General features: G+C 47.2%; 3 protein-coding genes and 1 long non-coding RNA gene across 4 annotated transcripts; 2 read left to right on the forward strand and 2 right to left on the reverse strand.

The window, feature by feature from the left end:
• Window positions 1–1,165: 1,165 nt before the first annotated feature.
• Window positions 1,166–2,048, forward strand: LOC113023391 (uncharacterized). The gene is made up of 3 exons (XR_003272568.1): window positions 1,166–1,488; window positions 1,579–1,732; window positions 1,963–2,048. It is a non-coding gene; the product is annotated as an uncharacterized LOC113023391 (long non-coding RNA).
• Window positions 2,049–8,329: 6,281 nt separating this feature from the next.
• Window positions 8,330–13,302, reverse strand: ddt (D-dopachrome tautomerase). The gene is made up of 3 exons (XM_026172164.1): window positions 13,058–13,302; window positions 10,634–10,809; window positions 8,330–8,675 (listed from the first exon to the last, which is right to left on the reverse strand). The coding sequence occupies exons 1-3, from the start codon at window positions 13,244–13,246 to the stop codon at window positions 8,603–8,605; spliced, it is 438 nt and encodes a 145-aa protein (XP_026027949.1). The 5' UTR covers window positions 13,247–13,302; the 3' UTR covers window positions 8,330–8,602.
• A 2,211-nt stretch (window positions 13,303–15,513) lies between these two features.
• chchd10 (coiled-coil-helix-coiled-coil-helix domain containing 10) lies at window positions 15,514–17,347 on the reverse strand. Its single transcript, XM_026172167.1, has 4 exons — window positions 17,169–17,347; window positions 16,236–16,458; window positions 15,978–16,119; window positions 15,514–15,685 (listed from the first exon to the last, which is right to left on the reverse strand). Exons 1-4 carry the CDS (start codon window positions 17,330–17,332, stop codon window positions 15,666–15,668), a joined length of 549 nt encoding a protein of 182 aa, XP_026027952.1. The 5' UTR covers window positions 17,333–17,347; the 3' UTR covers window positions 15,514–15,665.
• A 73-nt stretch (window positions 17,348–17,420) lies between these two features.
• Window positions 17,421–23,111, forward strand: LOC113024820 (zinc finger protein 568-like). The gene is made up of 3 exons (XM_026172165.1): window positions 17,421–18,783; window positions 20,048–20,178; window positions 21,906–23,111. The coding sequence occupies exons 1-3, from the start codon at window positions 18,495–18,497 to the stop codon at window positions 22,821–22,823; spliced, it is 1,338 nt and encodes a 445-aa protein (XP_026027950.1). The 5' UTR covers window positions 17,421–18,494; the 3' UTR covers window positions 22,824–23,111.
• The last annotated feature ends 3,276 nt before the right edge of the window (window positions 23,112–26,387 follow it).

A 26,387-nucleotide genomic window follows, 5' to 3' on the forward strand; every position in this document is an offset into this window, starting at 1 on the left:
CTCTGAGCTTTTTTCAAAATGTGTGACATCGTGAATTGTAAATAAAACAGGAGAATGAGCTGCATGGTTAGTTCTAAATGTACTGTAGTATATTTATATAATAAGTTACTCATGTTCGGCTATTTACAAATCAATACTTATTATCCATTACCTATTCCAACATAGTGTTTGCATAAAGGCTTACAAAGAACAAATAAAACAAATTGAATGTACACTAAATACAGTGTCAATATAGTGTCACCTTAAAAGTACACAGAGTGAGCTGCCTTGGTGGAGGTTTGGTGGTCTTCTATTAAAAAACTTCACTTAAAGATTGAACAAGTAGAGGTGTCATTCAGTCTGACATAAAATGCTTTTCTCTCATGCTCTGCTCAAACTAACAGATGTAGGTCTGTTGCTTTAACACTGGGTGTCTATTACATTCCTAATCTTATTTTAAAAATTGTTTCCTCACAGGGCGTCTTGACTATGTGGTTGAACGCCCTGCAGAAGAAGGCCTTCCTGAAGTCATCAGGATCCTGGATGACAGTCTCCAGAGCACCACCTCTTCTGGTGAAGCTCAGGACACTGATACCCAGCGTATCAGCGAAGGTGAGTATGGTGAGTATTTTTCCCCTCTCTCACCCTCACCCTCTTCTGATGAAGCACCAGATGCTGATGACGGTGAACAGCAAGGTGAGTATGGTGAGTACCCCCCCTACCTACCTGTAGATGATGAAGAGGTGAGTGAACAGACTGACAATTCATCTGACTGGAACGACTCAGAAGAGTGGGGGGATTGGCTTAGCGATGACTCGGGGTATGACACCATGGATGAGAGAGATGATTCCCCTCTCATCCGGGAGCACCCTCCAGGGCCGTTTTGGCACGATTGGCAACATCCTATTGCTCCAGGTGCTGCCCCCATCGCCATGCCGCCTTTTGGCCAGGCCAACGCCCCACTCTTCCCTCAAGTTGTTGCCCCAGTTGGTGACCCGCCAGCTGCTCCTCCCTCAGCTGCTCCCTCTGCTGTTCCTCCCTCTGCTGTTCCTCCCTCTGCTGTTCCTCCCTCTGCTGTTCCTCCCTCTGCTGTTCCTCCCTCTGCTGTTCCTCCCTCTGCTGCTTCTTCCTCATCTGCTCTCTCATCTGCTTCTTCAGCTGCTCTCTCTGCTGCTCTCTCTGCTGCTCCTTCCTCAGAAAAGAGAAGCAGAGAAGACATCTGCACCGAAGAGGTAAGTGCAAAGAGGTGCAAGGTAAGTGACCAGTTTGATGCCCCTTCAACATCCTCAGGTTGTTTTGGAGTCAGATGTTTCTGGGAGAGGCTTTTTAGCCTTTCCCTTGATGACAGTGACTCTGATTAGTTTATGTTAGAACGTGTTTTTAAACTTTGCCTTTGTGTTTTTGTTTTTACAGATATAAGAACATCTGACTCACACATGTGAAATGTATTGTTTTTTTCTTGAATAATATATGTTTTTCCCAAGCCCTAATTCACCATGCAGGACAAAGGTAAGTCTGTACTTAATCTCAACACAAATAAGTAGAAAAGGTTTAAATATGATGCAGTGAACTGACTGTAGTCTCTTGTTTTTACATAAGGTATAGCCTGTGGCTAAGAATTCAACACTTCAGACGCTCAACGTCCAAGATGGAGCAAACACCCCACCCAGAAGACAGCCTTACCCCGACCAACCCGATGAGAAGGATGGATGACCAAGTGAAAAACGGGAGAGTGGTGCTGTGGTCCAACTATGTAAGTTATCACCTCACATTGACAACAAGCTGTATTGAAGGCGAAATTCTTCCAATAGTTGGTATAAATCATCATCCTCTGTCAGCAGCACTGTAGGTTTAGCTTTATTTATATTTTTCATGTGTATACGTTGGGTCTAAAATTGCTTTTTAACAACATACTGCAGCTGCCAACAATGGAAATGCTGTTTTGTGTTAAAATGACAGCTTTCTTGTGTTATTGCTTTGCAGGGCAGCTGAGAGTGGACAGAGCTGCACAGAGGACCAAAGATCCACTCTCAGCACTTCATACCTGACTGGCCACAGCACCACCCCTCCTCACCCAGGGTGAGGAGGGTCCTGACCCCGCCTGCACAGAGGGAGTTGTGAACATGCACTTCTGTGTCGGTGGGTTTAGGATCCTCCTCACACTCACACTGATGAAGACTGTCACTGGAAGATGTCTCCATTGCATCAGCAGGACATAAGCATTTGTAAAATATTACAGTTTGTGATGTTTTATACACATTTTTATTGCATCATTTAAAACTATGAGATATAAAATAAACCAATTTTCATCACATTTTCTGTGTATTTAGTTGTTTTCTTAATAAGTTATTTGGAACATCATCACAACCTGTCAGCTTTTTATTGAGGATTTAGAAAGTTGCTGGTGGCCCGAGTGTGTGGAGTGGGGTGTTGTTTTTGTCACATGGTGAAAGTGACCTCAGGGGGAGCAAATAGAACAACTGCACAATTTGGGGATTCACAGACTTTGGTAATCGCTAAAAACAATTAATAAAAATTGTTCTGTGTGAACTAAAAGCTCAAATATAAACCATCCTGACACACTGACACAAATGATCTGCTGTTTATAAGCAGGACGGTGTTTTCATGAGCCTGGGTGAAGCTCATTTGCATGAGTTTAACCTCCTGGTCAAAAACTTGCATGACTCTGATATCACTCTAACTTTCTTCTGTTTATTTATTCATTTCTGCTAATTGTAGTAGATTAATATGTTCACCAGCTGATTCTTGGCCTGAATGTTTGAATGTTTGCAGTTTCAGGTCCTACTGATCAGTTTTAAGTATTGTAGAAAGTGAGCAGCAATTCAATCGAGTCCTGGGATGAAATGGGACAAAAGGGTAATGTGACAGCCACATTAGTTCCCTTCCCTCGTTTAACAATGTGTAAGCAGACTGCTTTAACCTGCAATTTACTGCATGTTGTTAGGCTGCATGGTACAACCACAGGCTGCTAACCACCCGTGGTGATCGAAGGTTTTGAGGTCTTGCTTGAGCTACTGATGAAGTTTTATCAAAGCTTGTTAAGTTTCCCAACCACATTTCATCCTGATGGTCCAAGGCTTACATCTTTATGCTCACAGACGTACTTCTGTAATTAATCAGTGACCGATTTATTACTTTAAGTTACAGTGTGAGGGGCATTAATGAACATAAATCAGATTTAACTGGATTATGTGTTTAGGTCAAGAGACACAGACCTTCATCTTTAAGAGGCTCTTCCCGAATGTCTAATCACGATGTTTGTGTTTGTCTGCAGCAGAGAGGGTATAACACAAGGCCGCAGTCATGTGGTATTCTTATTCTTATGTATAAAAAGGGTTCACAACTGAAAGTAAAAAGTAATACAGTTAATGCACATTCATCTTAGTTGACATAAGCATAAAGACAATGTAAATAAGATATGGAAATTTTTAAAAAGTTATTATTTTTCATGTTGCATTAATTGTTGTCATTTTATTCACCAGAACTGCGATCTGTACAATACTAATCGGCTAGTTTCTGGGATCGATTGGTAGTGTCTCCAATCTCCACTAGGGGGCTTTCGCACATTCTCCTCATTGCATTAAACTACTCTGTGAGATAACAACACAAAATCACTTGTGATTCTTTCCTTCCTGTTTTCAGGGGTGTAATAATGGCTGCATTCACTGAGGAACGTAGAGGAACAGTTAATATATGACAGCCTATATTTAGTAACGTCGGGTCAGTGCAACACAACCAGGCACCTTTACATCGATAGCTCAATTGTGTCCAGCAATATTGTCAGAAACGTTTTGATACACAGACTTTGCTTATCTCATATAAATGATTGACATTAAATGCAGTCATGGGGGATCAGTTGGGCTTCAGAGGTGCAAACATAGTGTCATCAGCTGTAGTCTGTTATGTTGAAGTTGCCTCGTTCTAATGTTTTCTCTGAGGCTGCTGTAAATGTGAATATATTTACTGTGGGTTTTGCTTGAAGAAGCTTTACGTTGTGAAAAACTGAAATCTTAAATTAGAATTGTTGTGCCTTATTTTGTGGATCTTTTTACATATATTTGAAAATACTAAAATTTGTATATTTATGTATTTTTGTTTGTCTGATAGCATTGATTTATAAAATAAATCAGACATTTCAAACAGTTACTCGCTACTTACTCAGTACTTGAGTAGCCTTTTCAATAAGTACTTTTTTACTCTTACTCGAGTAACTTTTTTGACGACTACTTTTCACTTTTACTTGAGTAATAATATTTTAAAGTAATGATACTCTTACTTGAGTACAATTTTTGGATACTCGACCCACCTCTGCATCCAAGTGACTTCTTCAGTCTCAGCTGACTGCAGGTTTCCCCAACCTTACAAACACATGTGAGTGAAGTTGCCCTCCAACCTTCTTCTAATCAAACAAAATTGATGTCAAACATTTGTCCTGCAAATTATTTTGTTTGTGCAGGTTGTGTTTCTCTAATTTTATACACAGTACATGTACAGTGAGAGAGAGATGTTACATCTGTCTTCACTTGCATCCCAGTCATAGAAGCGTTGGAGGTCGTTCTTTCTCCCACTGAAAATGTCCAGATGAACAGAATCAACCTTTTGGGATTTACTTACCTGGATGATTAAGCACGCATCAAGACGTTATTTTATTAATATTTCTAAAATGATCGCAGCACACACGAACATTTTTGAAGCACAAACCAGCACAAACGTAGCAGAAACGTTTAACATCGTGTTTGATTTGGGTAATGTGGGGGGGCTGGTTGACCTTTTGACCTTTACATTTTCATTAATATCTTTAAAACAGAAGCAGCACAAATGACAATTTTAGCAGCACAAACCAGCACAAACATAGCGCAACTGATTGACACCAATTTTGTTTGATTCCATTAATGTGGGGGGGCTGGTTGACCTCTGATGACCTCTAGAAATTTTTATTAATATCTTTAAAATGATAGCAGCACAAACCAGCACAAACGTTTGATACCACTTTTGTTGGATTTGAAGAAGGTGGGGGGGCAACTTCACTCACATACATGAAGCCAATGACAAGCCTGCATCATTCCCTAATGACCACCAGGAGAGCCCGGACCAACGTGCCAGAATGTTTTCTTCGGTGGGCGTGTCTAAGATATGACCACACTGCCAGCATAAGAGGAACTGGTATAACAGCAGTTTCATCACACAACATATCAGAATCAGAATCAGAACACTTTATTCATCCCGAGGGAAATTAGGGTTACAGCAGGCAGCACGCTAATGGCGCATGCGCACTCACAAAGGAACCTTCTGACCAACTTTACACAAACATCACATTGGGGAGACATGTCAGAAGGTAGGCTGATAGGAAAAAACAACGAAAATACACTACATGAGGTAAGAGGAGGAGAAAAAAAACTCCACTCAGACTGAGCTCCTAGTGGGAGAACAGTTTGATAACAGAAAAAAAACACCTCAGCACAAAAGCACATGACTATCAATACACCATAGAAACACAAGACCAGCAACAGGTAAAGGGTAAGAGAGAGCCGGTGTACACAGCGCATCCGGTCCTGCAGCATCTGCGCTGGTCCAGTTGACTGCTATCATCCCCGGTAGGGCACAAGCATCGAAGGCGTTGGAAAGGGAGGGGGGATGAGTGAGTGCTTATCAGTGTAAGTGTGTGTGTGGGCGTGTCCATAGTTCAGCTGAGACAGTGTCCTTCGCACTATCAGGCTAAGTAAACAGTCCTCCAGCCAATCCAGGTGTCCTTGCATGGGACGGGAAGAATAGCCGTAACACAGTCATTATCAGGGAGTGATTGTTCGGCTCCAGCCTTGGGCCTGCAGCTGGCGCCGTGATGGGGATCCGCAATGTTCATGTTGATTTTGTTAATATATATTTTCAGTCATATTTTGATGTGTTTTGTTGTTTTCATCACTTTTATTTGGTCTTTTTAGTTGCAGAGGTAACCATGGTTCTATGAATGAGTTTATTACAGCTTGAGACACGTTTAAGGACCAGGCAGGACAAATATTTCACAATATACAGCAGGTCCCAGAATATTCCTCAGTCTGATGAAGGCAGAGAGGTGGTTGGTATGATGGAGAGAAGGAAGACACATGGATGTGGGCACGCTGAACTCCAGCTGAGCCACCCGTCTGTCATCATTGCTGCACTGCTGGTAGTGCCTTGCTTGCATTAGCTTGCACCTCCTTCCCTCTGATTCATTCCTAGAGAGTCATCTGATTGTTTTGGTAGGAAGCCAACATGGGCAGTGTTTCGGCATCAAACCTGAGAGTCAAGTTCAACAGACATCTGGCTCTTATGTGGAGCGTCAGACAAACTGAGACTGATGAGGAAGTCTGGCTAAAGAACGCTGGAATCTCCCACCTCGACTGATTCATGGATAAATAATCTATCTGTGGCTCCTGGCAGATGTTTGAATGTGAACTGAGAGAAATCCTTTTGACTGTGGTTTTGTGGTGATCTCATTAACCTTTTATCACCTAAGTAGCATACAGGCGACCTGGAATTATTTTGTCATTTTCACTGTAAAATTCTGAGTCCCATTCTTCAGGAATCATCTGAATTTCTTCTCTAGCTCAGAATAGTTGAGGAGTGATGAGAGGCGCGAGTGGTAACATCTAGGAGGAGCTTCTGTCTGTGTTCACACAGCAGAACCAAGCACAAATGGAGCTGGAGTCTTTAAAGAGCAGCCCCACCGCTGGCTGATGGTCAGAGCATCTGCCTGAAGTGAAGGCATTTCAGGATTGAGATGTGAATGTACTGAAGAGCGATGAGTGTTGAAAAGCTGGAAGAAGTGCTTTAATCAGCTGATGAATGAAGAAAGTGGAGGACAGCTAGGAAGAGCAGAGGATTAGTAAGGAGGAGGTGAGGGCAGCTATGAAGAGGCTACTCTAGAGGACGATCCTGTGGAGTCGGTTGTTTAGGAGGACAGTGGACTAACCAGGATTTTCACAGGAGGAGAACTGTACTGGTACAGATCTGCAAGCACCAGGGTGATGTACAGAGCTGCAGTAACTACAGAGGGCTGATGAGCCACAGCATGAAGATATTCAGATGTCCAGGTGTTCACTGGGAGTGAGCAGGATGGACAGGACTAGAAATGAGTCCATCAGAGGAACAGCTCAGAGTCAGAGAGGCTGGGATGATTTGCACATGTGCAGAGCAGGGAGGGTGGATGTACTGGACACAGGATGATGAAGATGGAGCAGCCAGGCCGGGGGAAAGAGGAAGACCTCAGAGGAGGTTCATGGATGTAGGGGTGTTGGTGTCACACAGGGGGATGCTGGGAGAGGCTGAGACAGAGGCTCCTAAACCGACCAGCTGAACGTCTGAAAAATCACCCGAGATCCTAACTTTGTTCCTCGTTAACTTTTATTATGGCCCTAACCAAAGATCAGTCACGTCTCCACTGATAACTGGTGACCTGCGTGATTACGTTTTTGTCCTGTTCTGGCTGCATTAAAAGTCAGTGTTTCCTGCTCATACACTGTGACGTTTAATATCAGGGGCTCTCTGCAGGTTCGTCTCACAGCTGCTGTGAGCCAGATGATTCAGGGAGTTCAGTCCAACGGGGAGTCCTCGTGCTCCATCTCTCTGCTCTCTGAGCTGCAGAGCACTGGGTGAAAGGTCATCTGAGCATTTACATAACTCAGAGCTATGCTCCTGTTGTTGCTCTTTCAGGGACAGATGAGGGTCAGTAACCTCCTATGACAAACACTTGCTAGCATGGACTGCCTTCATAAATGTACCCGTGTTCACTCAGCTGGTGAAGTCTTACAGCTCATCATTGTGTTAGTCAGGCCAAAGCAGCTTGTTTGGAACATCCAGTTATTCTCTAACCCAGATTCTAGAGACTAAACCCTTCACACTGATGTTCATCACTTAGATTAAACTCACCTTTTCCAGTACATTTCCAACTGTAGGATTGAGTATTACTGCAAATGGAGACGGTCCTCTACCTCAGCCAACACAGGAGCTTTCCTCTGCTCTCACACATAAAGACGTGTTGCTCAGTAAGGACGAGGCATTTAGCCATGTCTTCTTTAGATAAGGAATATTAACACATTTAGGATACACATGTAAAAAGTGGCACCTTTCTCACTGATGTGTGTGAGCCAGGAGCTACGAGCTGTACGTCGCACTTCTTTAACGACTGAAATCACCAATGTGCAAAGATGCACATCGAACCTGCTGAACACACGAAACAATGAACATTTTCAGGTGAAGCTGAGCTTTGAGAATCTGGCAGCAGATGTATAACGTGCAGTGATGGCTCACACGTGTCTGCTAACATGTGAAAGAAGGCAAACACACACACACATAAGTGAACTGTGTTTATTTCATCCACATCACAGTAACATTGTTTCCAGAGGAGCCCTCTGCTACATCAAAACTCAAACTTTAGAGCTCTTTCTCTGTGCGCTTCTTCGTAACAAGTATAGAAACCAAGCGAATGTAACAGTCGCAGAGCTTGGGTTTGGTTCAGACAGCAGAAATGATCATGGTGTGAAAATGAAGCAAGTGACCTTTAAACGACTGTGCAGAGGGGGCGGGTGCTGATGTGGTACAGCCGGTCGTTCAGGGAGGCGAGCCTTCACAGGAAGCTCATGACGGTTCCCTTTTTCCCCACTTGGTGAGGCTCCAGCGCGTTGAACACAATCACAATCCTGCCAATCAAACACAGCAGTCAGTCTGCACATCCACATGAGAGCAGCACACTCATCGCTGACAGCAGCACTAATGCTTACTGTGTTTAAACCATCATCCCAGACAGAAGACTGGCCCTGGAAGCAATCTTTCTACCAAATCAGTTCTCTACATCATCCTAATGGGAAATGCTCCACATGTGTCCAGATGATCTGCAACAACAGGAGGAAGAAGCACAAACACAGCACATCGAACACCTCTGCACCAGTGTTGTGGAGCACGGTGGTGCAGAGGTGAGGATTTGGGCTTGTTTTCTGATTGTTGCGAGTGCTCTTGCTCTTGACGAAGGCGGTCGCACTTTTCTCCTCTCCCTTAGCTTCCCTGCTTAGCCTCTTGTGTCCTTGTCTAGTCTCGTGTTTTTTTGTATTACTTTTTATTACTTTTCCGTGGAACACTCTCACAGTCTGTTCTCTAAAACCTAAAAGAGAATTATGGGTTGGATCAACTGGTCCCTGAATGCAATTGACACCCCTTTCTCAACGAGAAGTCTGGGCTCGGGTGAGCCTGAGTGCTGAAGATATCTACCTATTCAGAACCATGGTAACAGGGTTCTTGCTGATCGGAGCTGGCTTGGCCCTGACTTATCGAAGAATTAAGAAAGCGGAACCGGCTGTTCAAACCCCCACAAGGCTGCCCGCTGGGATTGAAACGATGGAAGAGGCGTGAGTTTCTCAAAATGGGCTCATTGAACGCAGCATGGATAAGATCTTGGAGAAGCTTACGGCTGCTGTGAATACTCAGAATAAGATCTCTGAGCCCAAATTGGATGACATCTCGAGGAGGCCCACTGTTGTGAGTTCTCAGAATCGGCTCTTTGAGCACAAGAATGACAACATCACAGAACGTAAGTATGGCGAAGCTCGCGGCTCTCCAACGGGAGATTGAGAGACCAGTGTTGGACTGTAGAACTGCTTTGAAATTCATATGAGCTGTTCGCACTAAAGTAAAAAGCACCATCACTTCATGCGGAGACCCTCTCGGCGCCAGCTGCAGTCGCAAGGCTGGAGCTGAACAACAACTCCCTGATAACGACTGTGTTTAGTCTGTTCTTCCCATTCCATGCAAGGCCACCTGGGTTGGCTGGAAGACTGTTTACTGAGCCTGGCAGGGTGAAGGACACTGTCTCAGCTGAACTCTGGACACGCCCACACATACATATACACTGATATGCACACACTCATCCTCCCTCCCTTTCCAAACGCCTTCGATGCTTGTTGCCTCCTGGGAACACGGCGGGTCTGAGCCCGCGCTGGATGGTAGCGCTGGGCAGGATGGCTGCTGTGTTTGCTTCGGATTACTCCTCACCCCCCACCCGACCCTGTTGCTGGTCACGTGCTCCATAATGTTGTGCTGTGGACATTTATGTGCTTTCTGTGCAGAGGAGTTTTGTTGTTTCCTGTTCTCATGCTGTCCTCCCAGGAGCCCAGCATGAGTAGAGGTCTCTTTTTTTCCTCTTGTACTTTCCCATTGTAGTGTATATTTCAGTGTTTTTCTGTAACGCTACCGATCTCTGACCTGTATCCCCATATGATGTCTGTGCTATGTATGTATGGATGGGAGGGGGGGGTCCTATTTCACTGCAGGTGTAAACTTTGCATGTGACAAATAAAAGGCTTGATTGATTGATTGACTGACTGAGTGCTGCAGTGGCATTGATTAGTGCTGGGCTCTGCTGGGATCGGGCCCAGTTTGACTTTATAGCATTCTGCAGAGTAGTAAACGTACACGCTCTTCTTTCCAAAGTATATTTATACAACAGCTGTCTACATTCAGAAAAGGCTCAGCGGCTCATGTCCGTTAGTTTATTCAGTTAGTGAATCATTAACATTCACAGCCTTTACATGTGATCACTGTCAAGCTGTTAAGGAGACAGCCTCAGTAAACAGGTAACTACAGCGAGTGTGCACAGCAGACTCACCTGTCTTGGCTCAGATCGAGCTCCTTGGTCAGAAACTCAAAGATCTTGGCGCTGTGCTCCTTGTTCTTCTCGGCGGTGTCAGTCACACCGATAGCAGACACTGACAGGATCACACACGGAGAGGTGGAACCTGCCATCAGCATCGGCAGCCCCGGCGTCACCACCACGTTCATCCGCTGGACCAAAGACACAGACACTCGCATTGAAGCCCGACTGAGAAAGAAGGCTGCACGGGCGAGGCTTGATCAAACAAACTAAGTGTGCTTACTTCCACAGAGGGCAGCACAGGTGCACCAGTTACTCCTCTGTGTCCTCGCTGCACACGCAAAACATGACGTAGCCTTAAACACGGTCACGAGCATCAGTGCAGTTAATCCACTGAATAATACAGTGTTCAATAGTTTGGTGTTATCAGACTTTGTGCAAAGGTACAGTTCGTGTTTCTCTAAGCAGAGTCACATTCTTTCATGTACATCTCTGAGGGGTAAAATATTAGTGTTTAAAAGTTGTGGAGGTGGACACAGTAACTCTGACCTCTGACCTCCTACAGTGGCTATGACCCTGACCGAAGGTGAAGCGACGCCCTGTACGAACATTCTGCTCTCCATACTTCTGCGTTGTTTGTTGGCAAGTCTTTCTTATCTGAGAAGGTTTAAATTTTTATCGTTAGCTTTTCCTTCTTTTTGAGTTGAGACAAAGCTGTGTGAAATTAGCCACGTTCCTCGCTGCTAGCACAGTAACCTGATCTGCTGGATGAAATGTATATTTTCATAGGTATTTGAAAGCTACTTGTGGCACATTGAACTGCATGCTGACAAGCCCTGACCTAACACAGTATCCCAGTTTAACTGCTCTCCTGTAAACTGGTGAGACATCGTCCTCTGTCCCGGCTCCAGATGTGAGCGGTCTCTGCCAGCATGTCATTAGGTTTGGTAAAAAACAAGAGTTCAAGCAAATGCACATACATGTTAATATTATCATTGGATCCCGATACACACGACATGCTGATTAAAATGCTGTTCATGTGTTTGTGCTCCATGGAAACTAGTTTTAGCAGCGTGCTCTTCTTCACTCGGTCAGTCACAGTTCTGTTACAAATGCAGACAAAAACACTGACAGCAGATCTCCAGAACATCACCTCGACATCCAGGTTTGTCCAAAGTCTTTGTGTTTCTCTGATGAGCATCAGTATTAAATGTGGATTCTTATTAGCAGCTTCACTGCTTGTTGGCTTTAAAGCTTTTATAGCTCTCCAAGCCTGAGTGGTCCTACACGGAGTGCGTTTGTAGCTGCTGGCTACAGCTGGAATAGGGCATTTACTTTATTCTTTACATCAGAGCAGGTGTGGGGAACGCCAGGCCTCGAGCGCCGGTGTCCTGCAGGTTTTAGACGTGTCCTTGATCTGCATGGCTAAATGACCTCCTCAGCATGTCTTGAGGTTCTCCAGAGGCCGGTGTTGTGCCAAATAGTGATTGCCTGCCAAAAACTGATTTCCGGTATTTGCCAAAAACTGATTGGTCATATTTAAACTGGTATAAATAACTTATTGGGATATAATATGTGAAACATATGTCAAATGGATCCCTCATGGATAACATAAAGTCATCTTGGGCCACAAACAACATTTGTGTAACAAGGTAGAAGCCGCAATCAGTTTTTGGCAGTGACTTTTATATGACCTTTATTTATGCAATTCTCATTAACATTAAAAGTCTCTTGTAAGAGTAAGTTGGCCAAGAGGACAGCAGAAATGGCAGCAAAAATTACAATAGTTCTGTAAACATATTTTAAGCGGGGCTAAAGGACCGAATTTGTTATAAAGTAACTACAGTAACACAGAGTTATACAGATACTTGAAAAACTGATAATTTTTTAATTTATAATCCTTTTGTAAACCCTGTTCACCGAAGTCTATTACCAACACATGTAAAGATTTTACTCATAAAAAATACACAGACACATTGGAAATCCGTTTTTGGCACAACACCGGGTAACAAACTCATCGTGCGATTCAGGTGAGATCTAAAACCTGCAGGTCCCCACGCGTGATCCAGAGGCTGCAGCTGCAAGAATAGAAACTACACCCTCGTTTCAGACACGTGACTATAATCCAGCGCTATCAGCCTGTGCTGTGTCCTGCTGATGGAGCTGTGATACTGAATCAACTTTGTTGACAAAGCGGCTCTTCGACGCGTGTAAAAACACTTTTGACGCTCTTTCACTGCGCGTGACTTTCACCGATTCACGCGTCATATCCAACTCTTCCCGATCGGTGCTTGTGATTGGTCACCTGTCGTACGTGGATCAGGGCTGAGAGGGTGATGAGAGAGCTGATCAGCGGACACGTATCCTCGGTGTGCGGCGCTCGCTCGCGGGCCTGTCAGCCTGGAGGTCGGGCTGGGTTCGTGTGTGTGCCGTACTCACGTCCTCGGGTTTCCCCAGAGCCGCCGCGGTGCTGGAGCACAGCCTCTTCAGAAAGGCCTCCGAGAACTGGCCGGCGGGCAGGTTGCTCTGTAGCTCGATGAAAGGCATGTTGCTGGAGCTCGCACGGACGTGGCCGTGGGAGGCTGAGACGGATGTGTCGTAAGAGCTGGCGAACCCGGAAGTAAACATGTAAAACCTTAACTCTTTACCTGGGCTGGGAAACTACAACTGTGATTGATGACGTCAGGTGTCATCAATCACAGCCCCCCCAGTCACATGACTGCGCCCCTCCCCACCACCAGCAGTCACATGACTGCCCGCATGTTGGATCGTCGGCTCGCTGGTTGGGGTCCAGAAAGTGATGTGAGCACTTTGGACAGAGCCGCTCTCACTTCTACAAACCTGGACAAATGTGTTTAAACATAAACGAGACCGTCCACGGCTGCAGTGTGTGTGTGCTCCCACGCTTCAAGTCAAAACGAAACAAGCGCGAGCACTCACGGAGACCAGGTAACTTCAGCGTGGACTGTTAAACATCAGGTTCTTATGAAGCCCTACGGAGCCTCGCACGGGACTGTCCAGAGCACTGTTAAATCAAATCAAATCACTTTTATTGTCACATCACATGTGCAGGCACACTGGCACAGCACATGCGAGTGAAATTCTTGTGTGCGAGCCCCACAAGCAACAGAGATGTGCAAACACAACAACACAAACGAGCAAAATACAAGAATGGCCAACCTGAAACTAATAAATATATGTACAATATATAATAGTGTATGCATTTCTGGATGTGTATACTAAATGTTTTCCTACGTGTGTGTGTGTGTGTGTACACACATTTTTACAAATTAAATAGTAAAAAAATAATAATAATAATAATAAAATATATAAAATATACAGAGTTGAATATGTGCAAAACAAGTGGCATTTATATACAGTGTGGAGAGCATAATGTTAGTGAACTTAACCAAGACTGACAGGGAAGACTTTGTCCCGGACGGCTGGTTTAATGTGCTCAGAGTTCAGGCCAAGCGGCCGTGGTTGTTTCCGAGGTCTCAGTGCTGACCTGGAGGCACGTGGACTTAAAACACTCTTGCAGGATCTCACACAGCTTCAGTTCCTTTCTCTAGTGGACCTTGCGGGGCTCCGTAGGAGCTCGTTTCCTGTTTGTGCTGTAAAGAGAAAAGTGGACTGAATCACAAAAATCGCTTTCAGGGATGTTCCAGATCAGACCTTCACACAGTCATTAGGGAGCGTTTGCATTTTAAATATATTAACCCCCAACCGGTCGCAGCAGATGCCCCGCCCCTCCCTGAGCCTGGTGCTGCTGGAGGTTTCTTCCTGTTAAAAGAGTTTTTCCTTCCCGCTGTCACCAAAGTGCTGCTCGTAGGGGGTCACATGATTTTGGGGGTTTTCTTTACCTTACGATATAAAGCGCCTTGAGACAACCGTTGTTGTAACTTGGAGCTATATAAATTAAACGGAGGACTAGCGCTATCAGAAAGATTTCATAAATCCTTATTTGCTATCATTTTTGCTCCAGCAGTTGAATGATGATGGAATTTGGTAACAAAGAGTTTGCAGTGGCTGGGAGGAACAGACTCCTGCATGAGAGTAAGAGGGCTTCAGGGGGGATGACATGACCTATATGTATCCTGGGACGACCACATCGACAGGAGGGACGAGCAACACAGAGGCTGCAACAAGAAGGTGATGAGGTGTTTGCTTTTCAGTCACTGCGGGGAGATCGGCTCACACCAACAAACTGAATGAAGGCTGCCTCTGTGCTGCAAACTGGAAGCTGTGGTGGGGAGCAGGGCCCTGAACAAACTGGTATCCATCATAGATGATCTGCACCAACCTCTGAACAGGCAGTGCAGCAAAGAGACTCAGCTCTGCTGCCACACAGGACATCATTCAGACACACAGCACGTGTGTCGGGCAGAGCTGCAACGATAACGATCTGTTAGATTCAGTGTTTCTGGAGTTACAGTCTTATTTTGAAAGCAGTGTTGTGTGGCTCATGCTGGGAGCTAACACACACAGACCTCTGTGCAACCTTACTGGCTGCTTCTTTCAAACAAACATCTATACAGGGACGCTCAGCTGTTGTTTGCAGATCTCACAAAGGCTCGATTCATTTTGTGGGTTTTTTGCAAATTTAACGGGACTATTAAAAAACACCTGGTGAAATTTAAAATGCAGCTTTCATGTGAAAACATTTCTGTAATGTTCAGATCTGTGTGCTGTTTACATTAGTGCAGTGTGTGGCACACACACCTGTGAGTATCCAGCTGCTAGCAGACTTACAGCACCAATCCAGCAAACAAACCTTTAATGTTCACAGTGTTTACCCACCATCATCATCATCAGTTTCCCACACTGAAAATAATCAAAGCAGGAAGTGAACATTTGTTTCGCTGCAGCATCCCAAAGTAGGACAGACCAACACGTGACGTCAACAGCAGCTATTTATTAAAGAGTTCATCACTGTTGTACAGTCAACACACACACACACACACACACACACACACACACACTCTCTGAAGGACAGCGCTCCCGTTGGTGTCACGTGATCTTCACCATGATTGTGGGGGTCCGTTCATCACACCAGCGATGTCACACCTGCACAATCACAAACAAACACGAGTGAGCGCCCTGCAGACATCAGTCGTCTCCTGACACCATCAGCGCACTTTGTTTTAAAGGGAACTGCTCCTAATGAGGGAACCAAAATAACCAGGATCGATTAGAGGTCCTGAATGTTTGTTTTCCACTGACTACCCACCCCCACTGATCACGTGACTGCACACTCAGGGCAATCACATGAAGCCGGTGGGCTGTTGTTGCAGGTTTTCGTGGCGTGCTCCGAGTAGAGCTGCAGTATGAGGCTCCACGCCTCCTTTACCAGACTTACCATGGGAGAACTTGCACTGTTTGAGCGCCTCGTTGAAGCCCTCACAGAGAGTGAGGTCTGTATGGTTGGTGGCACAATCCAGAAACTGTTTGACTTCAAAGTGACAGGGGCCTGGCTGGGCTGGAGCAGACCGGGGGGGCTCCTGAATGAGAGCATAAAGAAATGTCACACTCGTGGCATTTCAAACCACAGCAGCTGCAACATTAGAGCTGAGGCATGCTGGGCGTTGTCTGGGCGGCATTTCCAACCACCTCTTACCTGGTATGTAGCTTTGGCTGGTTCTGGACTGCTGCTGCTGCCCCCACCGAATGCTCCCGTGAGGGCGCTGCCAACCACGTGGCCCACAGCTGAGCCAACAGCTACTCCTGCAGCTGTGGTAGCCATCTGGGCCATGAGTCCTGGACCCTGGGACTGAGCAGGAGCTGGGACCAGCGAGGCCGGAGGTGCATGAACAGGAGCTGGAGCGTGGGATGGAGCTGGGCTACAGACAGGAGAAAAACAGTCATGCAACACTGCTGCTAGCAGGACAAGAGCTTCCAGCTGCTGAACGCTCTGTGCTGCTGTTAGTTTCTGAGGGTAGGCTTCACATCAGAGTTAGCAGGTTTGGAGTTGGTTAGCATGCTGTGTGGATTTGTGATACGTCATCCGTCGCAGATCAAGTTCTGTTGCAATTCAAATTCCCAGATGTGCTCCGGCTCCTCCCGTCCTATCCAGGATGCATTGATGGCGGTTGCCTGCGTGGACTCAGTGCAGCCAAACATCCCAGAATGCATTCAGTCCAGAAGTCATGTTAGTGTTTGGTTTCTTTGCTCCTGCCTAAAGTTCAGCTTCATAACTGGATCATTTTATTTCATTTGGAGAGGTGTCAGTACATGTTGAACTGAATATTACATCAGATATGACAGGTGAAAACTGTGCTGTTCTTATTTCAACAGCTGAATTCAGGCTAGCATTAAACACATTTTAGTTCAGAGATGATCAAATGATGTTTTTAATATTTGTATAATTGTCCAAGCTCAGAGCTGTTAGCTGAAGCTGCTTCACTCACCTTTTGTGACGCAGAAAAATGGCAGCAGTGTTTCAGGCGCACGTCACCGTGAAAGTCACGTGTACGGCGGGATCAGCGCTGCGTTTGCACTAATGCAGCAGCAGCGCTGAGATATTAACACACAGGTACTGTGACAGTCTCACCTGGCTGGAGCCGAGGGACGGCTGCGGCTTCCTCTGGCCATTGGAGATGATTTGGCGGACAACGCGAAGCCTGGACACGCCGACCTGGTCGCCTCTACACCGGCTCGACTGACCTTGTGCAACTCGCCTGTAATCCCCCCCAAAGAGCAACTGGAGGCAAACATCGCGAGATTTAGGCGTTACTTTAAACTCCCGTAGTGTCTCCTGGCGGGGAGGGTGGGGGGGCTGCACTTCTTGGGTTTTTAAAGTTTCATTGGAGGTTGGTAAACAGCAAAACGGCGCATTAGCGCCATCAGCTGGTATGGGGATGATCCAGCATGTTCAAAACCAGCAACACTAAATCTCAGCTGCTGACAAGCGTCCATGGCTGCAGAGCTCCGTTTGCAGCAGCTCACTGAGATCTGGCCAGTGTTGGCCAAGTTACCTGAAAAAAGTAATGAGATTACAGTAACGCGTTACTGCCCATCTCTGGATCTGGCTGCCTCTTTGTCTTCTTGTGGTTTTGGGTCACTTCAGTGACGCCTGTCCTTCGCACAGTGGTCACAGGGCCCTGAATGAAAACTGTGCTGCTCCCTCCCGTGCGTCTCATTTCTCTGTGTTTGCTGGATTTTCTGAAACCATTGTCCTTTCCTTTCTTGCTCCTTTCGTTAGAGTTTGCGCTCTGATGTCTGAGCTGCAAACTGACCCGTGGTCTTGTATCGTCGTCCGGCTGCAGAGCTCAAAGAGCCCATTGCTGATCCTTTTCCCTAATCTGACATGAAACTGGGACAATAAACGCTGTGTGTGAGGCAGTACAGATGTGGACAGAACTGTAACACTGGTCCATGTCTGTGTGACTGTGTGCCGGTGTAGAAAAGAAGCAGTAATGGAAGATACACCCCACGGCAGTGCTGCTGTCTGGGCGACTGTCCACCCACAGCTCTGTGCTTCTCCTCATTTTCACAGGTTTCTGTAGTTTGAGGTCATAACCAAGGATTTCATCTTTTCATTCTGTCCCTTTACAGCTGTTCACTGTTACACACAAATCATGAAAGCAGCCCGTGACTGCAGCGTGGGCTGGCTGTGTGCTCTCGTGCAGCAGCGCGGGGAGTCCTCTCAGCTCTGGCTGTGGTGAGCGCTCACAGGCAGTACCGCCCCTGACCGCAGGGGGCGCTGTGTGCTGATCGCCGGGGTTCCTTCTGGAAAAGCTCCGTCGACGTTAAAGCTTCCGAAGAGCGTCCGTCCTGTGAGCCGAGGTGCAGGTGGTGGTCCCGGGTTATGCATGTCAGATAGCAGCAGTAACAACGCACAGGCTCCGCCTTCTGTGAGAGGGCCGAAGGTCTGAAGATGTCTGCCGCCGTGGACTTCCACTCTCAGATCGCCTCCATCATGGAGGTGCTGGCTAACGCGGCCGTGGCGGAAATCTGTAAAGTTGTGGACGATGGATACGCGGTGGTTCACCTGGAGATGTCCCGGAGCCAGAAGGAGAACGAGTTCCTGAGGAGGAAAATCAAGCTGCTGGAGCTGCAGATCGCCCGGTACCGAGCGGAGAGGGTGAGGGGGGCAGAGGGCTCCATCAGCAGCCGCTTTCCCGGGGTTCGCCTCTTCAGCCGGCAGAGCAGGGACTCGCAGGCGGGTATGTAGCACCGGCACCGGGTGGTGAAGCATTACCGTCATAGGACAGGCTGGCAGACACGATCAGGACGCGGTGGGAGGGCAGTGTGCCGTGACTCAGCGTGACACAGTCCACTGGGCACTCGGTGATTTTCGTGTTTGACCACGGCCGCGGGCCTGTCCTGTGTTTGGAGCGTCCTCCTCTGTAGCTTGGTGGACTCGAGTGTCAACGCCACGGGCTTATTATATCCAGGCGTACTCACACCCGAGGGATATGTTTGCAGTTCCACTGTTTCTGTGGGCTGATTATCGTGTAGTCCATAGTAAACACACCGCTGACCTCTGACCTCGGTGCCTGAGTCAGCGATTTCACTCCTGTCTCTGATTCGTTGGCTGCCACTGGAGGAGAACGTACTGGCGGCTGCGCAGTAACAAAGCAGGGCAGGGCCCAACAAACCCACGACCCTGGCTTCCCTCATCCACGGTGTGGACAACATGTGACCAGTCACACTGGTTATTGTACTAGCAGCTGATTGGTTGGTCCAGTTAAAGCACTCAGTAGAGTGGGGCGGAGCTACTGTAGCCTCAGTGCTGGTTGATGGTTTGACTGTCAGTGATAAACACAACACACAGGTTACAACTACGTGCTGTAAAATAGTTTGCAGCCAAGAGAAAACAAAGTTTCCTTTAAGAATTGATATCAGACGTTAGAGCAGGGTCCCCAATCCCAGGCCTCGAGGGCCGGTGTCCTGCAGGTTTTACATCTCACCCTGGGTCAACACACCTGAATCACATGATTGGCTCATTACCAGGCCTCTGAAGAAAGTCAAGACATGTTGAGCAGGTCATTTATACATTTAAATCAGCTGTGATGGATCAAGGACACATCTAAAAACCTGCAGGACACCGGCCCTCAGGGACTGGGATTGGGGACCCCTGCGTTAGACTGTCGGCACACACGTCTCAGGGATCTCCCAGGAGTGGCTGTTTTCTGGAGATCTGATTGGTCAGTAGGTGGTGATTTGTACCTGTTCACCTGTGATGAAGTCTGTTTGTCCAAACACTCAAATCCAGCTTAGCTGTTACGATGATCTACTGCGTCAGCCGTCGGTGTAAGGAGGGCTGACTCGGAGCGGCGAGCCTCTGACTCTGTGGACATGCAGCTTTTTAATACATAACGTGCACATGTGTTTGGCACGACATTAAACACCTGATTGTTTATATGAGTCTTTATTTTGAATGATCAGACTCACGAGCCTCTAATCATTCTTCTGGTATCCCATCAGGCCCCTCTCTGCAGGGCAGGACCAGGTTTCTGAACCGAGGGCCAGGAGCTCATCAGTCTGTGCAGAAGATCCAGCTCGTCAGTCTGGACCAGGATGCTGATCAGGAGGTTGTGACCACCACCAAAGCCGAGGTAAATCCTCACCCACACACGTCCGTTTACACACCAGTCCAAACTGTTCACACTTACAGACTGTCACACAAAGTTTTTATAGTTTTAAGTTGTTTTTAAATGGTCATGGCTGGATCTGTGACTGCGAGTGACCACAGTGGCCCCGGCAGACCTCCCTTTGTTACTCTACCCCCGTTTAAAACATACGATCCATGAAGGTGTAACACGGACAGGCTCAGAGCAGATGCCTGATGTAACCCACACACCTCACCACCGTCTCCTCGTACGTGTCCTGCACCACCTCACACACTGCTCTGACACTGCTGACCTCCATGCAGCACCACAGTTCCTCTCTCAGCAGCCTGTCATCTGCTTTCTCTCATCCTCAAAGACACAGTGAAGCTGACCTTCTCTGTTCTTCTCCATCATCACCCTCAAAGCAAACATCTTCTGCTCACTGATCTCTGTAACCTTGCTTCAACAGCTCTGTCCCACGTCTGCCTGCTGTGGCTCATCGTCCCTCTGTAGTTACTGCAGCTCTGAACATCAGCCTCGTTCTGGCAGATCTGTACCAGTACAGTTCTTCTCCATGCTTCAACAGCCTCTCACAGACACCTTCATACCTGCAAAGGTCATCTGGACCAAGTGTATTTCCACTCTTCATCCTCTTGTAGCTGACCTCACTTCCTGCTTATTATTCCTCTACACTTCCTGATTCACTAACTTCCCCCCACCCTCCTCCTTCCATCGCTCTCTGTTTTTCCAGTCGTGGGAGGAGCTATGAGGACTCTCTGGGCTTGCAGGGAACACAATAGAACAGATGTAGACATTTCTATAATAGAGTGTGAGTGTCTGTGACCACAGTCACATGTGCTTTAGTTCTTTCATGGTGTGTGTGCTTCAATGCACTCTCTAACAGAGTGTACTCACACTTCTGTCCCACTGCCTGTGAACACTTTCCCCTCACGATGTGATGTTTCTTAGCATGTCTGACGTCGTAACGTCCACAGACAACAGTGACAAACATTATTGGCTTTGTCTTTCTTCTGGTGCGTTTTCATTCAGAGGTGGTAGCAAGAACACCTACAGCAACAGGAGCTAATGTGTCTGCATTTAGCAAAAGCCTGTAAATGCTCACTTGTCTCTGTTTTCCAAGCCAAATTTCTTCACTGGCAAAATATGTGAGGGTTTGTGTTTGCAGCTACGCTCAGTTGCTGTCCACAGCTTTGCTGTTAGCGTCCTCCGTGATACGATAGCCCTCCAGCTAGCTGCTGCTGTCATGTGGTGCGTCCCTCATTTAAAGTGAAAAGTGTTCTTGTCGTTGTTGAGCGTGAATAAGAAATCTAATGTTGGGTCCATAATTATCTGGAGGATGACGGCACAGTAGAGAAGCAGCACAACGTCTCAGGGAGGAAACGCAGTATTTGTTGATGCCTGTGGGCTTCAGACTGTCGTCATTCACTGCAAACTAATACAAACAGTCCTAATATTTAAAATGTGCACAGTCTAGTTACCTGTCTGCCTGTGAAAATGGGCCTTTAAAACCAGAAACCAAAACATCACGGTGGGTACGTGGAAGTATCAGCTGGATTCATGCAGACAGGCTGCAGCTTTGCTCTGCATGGAAACAGTTATGTAACACGTTACTATGTAACTATTTATTTGGACGTGTGTTGTAATGATTACATTTGAAATAGTTTGATGATGTGAAGAACAGTGTTGTTCTCAAAGTGGGTGTGTCCTCTCAGTCAGCAGAGCCTGAGGGGGAGGGCGAGCTGCTGATCGTCAAGGTGGAGGGAGCAGTGGACGCTGGGTCTGTTGACCACAAGCTGCCGAGACGAGATGCTGCCTCCACCACTGCTACGTCACTCGGCGTCAGCGACGGCCAGACATCCAGACACTTAAGAGGAAAAGAGGTCAGTGGATCCAGCGTCGTCGGCTTTGTTGACGGTGGGACGGCTGAGATTGAGGGCGGCGACACTTTTCACAGTTCCCAGCCGCAGCAGACCGGAGCAGGGGACCGTCGGCCTTCGAGTAAAGGTGCTGACACCGGGCTGGGTACAGCTTCCTGTGAGGACAACAGCAAAGATAACCAGGCGGCGTTGGAGCCCTCCAAGTGCCCGCTGCCAGAAGTGATCGTCATTGATAGGGGAGGGGCATCGGACAAGGAGACCGCAGGGGAGGGGGGTGACTCGTCAGATGCAGTCCAGACAACCAGAGGACGAGACGGACACAAGGACGCGACTCGGTCCTCGGGTCTGTGCTCAGCCGGAGATGGGTCTGTGCTTCCTCACAATGACCCTCCAGGAACCTCCAGCATCAACTCCTCCAGTGACACCCACCTCCTGACTTTACACCACCCTGCGGTCCAACACAAAGCCCTCCCTCTGTCCTTCTACCAGGCCGTCACAATGGAGCGTCCGTACGGCTGCACCATCTGCACCAAACGCTTCTTCATGGAGTCGGACCTGCAGAAGCACATGGCCAGGCACACCAGGGAGAAACCCTACACCTGCCTGCTGTGTGGCAAAAGCTTCGTATGCCAGAGCCAGCTGGATATCCACCACAACGTGCACACCGGGGAGAGACCTTTCAGCTGCTCCGTCTGCAACCGGCGCTTCTCCCACCCCAGCAACCTCAAGAGGCATCAGAAGATCCAGCACTGAACCCAAAGACGAACTCTCCACAGCCCGCTGCACCACAGCTTCTCCTCCAGAGGCAGGCTTATACACTACTAACCTTCCTCAGCCTTAACTTCATGAAACAGGACTGGATGAATATTATCACATGAGCTGCTGTCACGTCACCCACACAGTCCTCTGCAGCACACAAAGGACACACACTGTTGTTGATGAGGGACAGGATGCAGTATGTGAGTGTGTAAGGATGAGTATGGAACAGCAGCGCACACAGAGACACACACAGACACACACACACACAGAGACAGACAGACAGACACAGACACACACACACACAGACACACACAGACACACACACACACAGAGACACACAGACACACACAGACACACACAGACACACACAGACACACACACACACAGACACACACACACACACACACAGACACACACAGACAGACAGACACACAGACACACACAGACAGACACACACACACACACACACACACACACACACAGACACACAGACACACACAGACAGACACACACACACACACACAGACAGACAGACAGACAGACACACACACACACACACACACACACACACACGTTTCCATGGAAGTATCCAATCAGACCATGAACACTGTGAATGAGCTTGTAACTCCTGAACTGTGAGCAGCATGAATCAGCTGGCACATGGCAGACACATCATCATCATCATCATCATCACCTCTAGTCCTTTATGAGCTCCTTGCAGACGGCCCGTACATCAGAAATGATGTCACAACTGTTGGTGTGTGGTGCACTTGTTGCCGTTAGTTTGCTGCACCTCTGTCTTTTGTAACCTGCTTCCTGTGTGTGTGTATTTACATGAAGTCTAATCAGTTTAACACAAATGTTCTGCAAAAAGCACCAAAGCAACATGAGCGTCAGCTGGGGACGGGCACAGACTGAGTGATTAACTCCATCACTGAGACCTCCTGTATGTTCTCGCTGCCTCTGCTGTGAGAGGCTGCACCGTCTCTGAGCAGCACATCAGAGACGTCACATCATGCAGATTCATTGCACGCTGTCTGGTCAAATGTTTGTCATGCTGGAGGTGTTTCAGTGTCCCACACACCAACACAAATCCCAGTGACGACACATGTGATGTTTGTCTTAGTGTTTAGGTCTGAGCACTTGATCGTCTCAGGTAGAAACGGAGGCTGACTGCTCGTCACGTTGTTACCTGATGAAGGCTCTGGCTGCTGGTCTGGGGTCAGCACACACTCTGCTGTAGCATCACTCTGGGCTCTTAGCTTAGCGTTAACATGCTGCCTGTGGTGTTGGCTGTCTGCATCATGCTGACACTCAGACACAGGATGCTGGCAGTGGCTGCGCTCATCATCCTGGTGCCTCTACACTGATGAAAGAACTAAAAAGGTTTCTGTGCTCATAAAAACACGGCCACGTCTGATAAGCAGGTCAGTTTCAGATCCAGCAATCAACCAAGAACCATCATAGCTGCTGCTGAGCTGAGCACCTGTATGGACATCAGACTGACTGAATCCAGACACATTAAGTGTACAAAGGCACAGCTGCTGTCTTTAGCAGCAGAGGCTAACTTGCTAACCCAGCTGCTTTCTTCTTTTGACTGATGAAAGTTTCTGTGAACTTGTCGAGACTTCATATATAAACCTCCCCCACCTTTAAATCTATCATCACACCTCATGGCTGTCCTGGTGAGCTTTGTCCCCATTAATCTGCAGCGTTGACTTTAATATCAGATTATTAGTCCACACCAGGTTAACGGGAGCTCCTGACACGCCCCCTGTGTGTAACGGACTGTGTGAGTTGATGGCTGCAAAGAAGCCTTCGTTTGGTTTCCTTCATTTCTTTCATTTGGGATATGAGCCAAAGTCATGACATCATCACGAACATTTCCCTGTTAACGTACAAACTTCGCTTCACCTTTGAAATGAATTCATGAAATCTGAGCTATGAGTTCAACAAAGAAGAGAGAAACATTGTCACTGCTTTGTACTCGTGAATATAGCGACATGTAAATTCGCTAATAAATTGTATTTTCAAACACTTGTATTTTGTCGTTTCCTGTGTCGTACGCTCTGGACTCAGTGGTCCTCGGCCGAGCTCACGCTCGCTGTCGGCACCGGAGCGGTGCATTAGTGCCGGTCTAGCTTGGATGGGTTGTTTTAAGCTGGCCTGTAAGCAAAATAGATGCACAGATTCCTGCAGCTACAAAAACGAGACTTAGTGGAGAAAAACCAAACGCTCCTCCAGGAGCTCCTCCTCCTTCACTGCTCCAGGGCTGTGCAGGTGTACTGTCCCCCACAGCCCTGCCGTTAGGACTGCACCGAGTCAAATACAAGTATGAGATGTGATGGTGCTGTGAAAGCACGGTTCATGTCACAGCCATGTTGACGTCAGTTGACGTCCACAGCCTGTCATGACCCCCCCCCCCCACTGTGTGAGCGCCCCCTGGCTTCTCTGTGTCAGCTAAACGCCTCCCTCCTCTTTCCAGGGTCAGGGGAGTCTGAATAACACGAGCAGCTCTCAGATCCCAGAGGAAGACGTGGATCAGGTCCAAGGTATCATCTGTTTCTCACTTACATTGTTTCACGTGCTGCCAACCCCACGAAGGCTGTTCACCGACTAACCATCGGCCCTGGTCACTGCATAGACGAACAGAGCAGCCAGTGGCACCACGATGTCTGTAAGAAACCAATATTTGAAGAATTCATTACATTACAAATGATTGTGGTAAAAACCCGAGTCAGGAAACACAGATCCCAGAGAGGTGATGGTACCTGAAGCTTCATCGTTAGTACTCAGCAGCACGGTGTGTGGGACTGAGCTAGGAGAGAGTATCATCCAGTGCCAGGGTGGCTGAGCTCTAACACACTCAAGACTAACATACACCCAGAATAATGTGTATTTTTCATCATAGGACTCTCAGCTGTAGGCAAAAACTCCACACTTGATTTCAGTCTTAGTGCCTGTGTGAGAGCTGGGACAGTTTGGGTGAGCATGCACGCTGCTGTGGAACATCCTATCCTATGGTTCATATTCTGTCTGAATGAAACTATCATGAAACCTAGAGACTGTTCGAGTGTTCAGAACTTGCAGACGTTGTACCGGCGCACTGGAAATGTAAGGCTGAGACTAAAAAAGTATCCAGATCAGTTAACAAAGCACTTTGGCGTCTCACTGAAGGTGAAAAGGAGAAACTTGTCAGGTATTAACCTGAAAAATGCCATTTCTAATCCTGTTTCTTTGCTGTGGGCTCCTCAGGCTCCACTCCAGGGAAACAGTCCCTCCCAGGGGCAGCTGGATTGGCAGGAGGACATCAGGACACAATGTCACCAGGAGACCGAGGCCCTGTACAGGCTCTTGGTAAATGCATTGAGGAAATCAATGACTGGTTGTGCCACAATTTTCTCCAGCTAAACAAAAACAAAACTGAGGTAATAGTCTTTGGAGCCAAAGAAAAACGATTACAGGTCACCAGAGAACTTCAATCTATACATCTAAAAACCACAAACCAGGCGAGAAATTTGGGTGTAGTGATGGATGCAGACCTAAACTTAGAAAAAC

The sequence above is a fragment of the Astatotilapia calliptera genome, chromosome 6 (assembly GCF_900246225.1).
Source record: "Astatotilapia calliptera chromosome 6, fAstCal1.2, whole genome shotgun sequence".
In the NCBI taxonomy this organism is placed as follows: domain Eukaryota; kingdom Metazoa; phylum Chordata; class Actinopteri; order Cichliformes; family Cichlidae; genus Astatotilapia; species Astatotilapia calliptera.

Excerpts from the sequence above, each read along its gene's own strand:
- ddt (XM_026172164.1), bottom strand. The coding sequence starts at position 13,246 with ATGTTTACTTCCGGGTTCGCCAGCTCTTACGACACATCCGTCTCAGCC. Across the intron at positions 10,810-13,057 it reads CTCTGGGGAAACCCGAGGAC|CGGATGAACGTGGTGGTGAC; the intron begins GTGAGTACGGCA and ends TCTTTGGTCCAG. Across the intron at positions 8,676-10,633 it reads CTCGATCTGAGCCAAGACAG|GATTGTGATTGTGTTCAACG; the intron begins GTGAGTCTGCTG and ends TTTGATTGGCAG.
- LOC113024820 (XM_026172165.1), top strand. The coding sequence starts at position 18,495 with ATGTCTGCCGCCGTGGACTTCCACTCTCAGATCGCCTCCATCATGGAG. Across the intron at positions 18,784-20,047 it reads GAGCAGGGACTCGCAGGCGG|GCCCCTCTCTGCAGGGCAGG; the intron begins GTATGTAGCACC and ends GTATCCCATCAG. Across the intron at positions 20,179-21,905 it reads TGACCACCACCAAAGCCGAG|TCAGCAGAGCCTGAGGGGGA; the intron begins GTAAATCCTCAC and ends GTGTCCTCTCAG.
- chchd10 (XM_026172167.1), bottom strand. The coding sequence starts at position 17,332 with ATGTTTGCCTCCAGTTGCTCTTTGGGGGGGATTACAGGCGAGTTGCAC. Across the intron at positions 16,120-16,235 it reads CAGCCAAAGCTACATACCAG|GAGCCCCCCCGGTCTGCTCC; the intron begins GTAAGAGGTGGT and ends GCTCTCATTCAG. Across the intron at positions 15,686-15,977 it reads ACAGTGCAAGTTCTCCCATG|GTGTGACATCGCTGGTGTGA; the intron begins GTAAGTCTGGTA and ends GTGATTGTGCAG.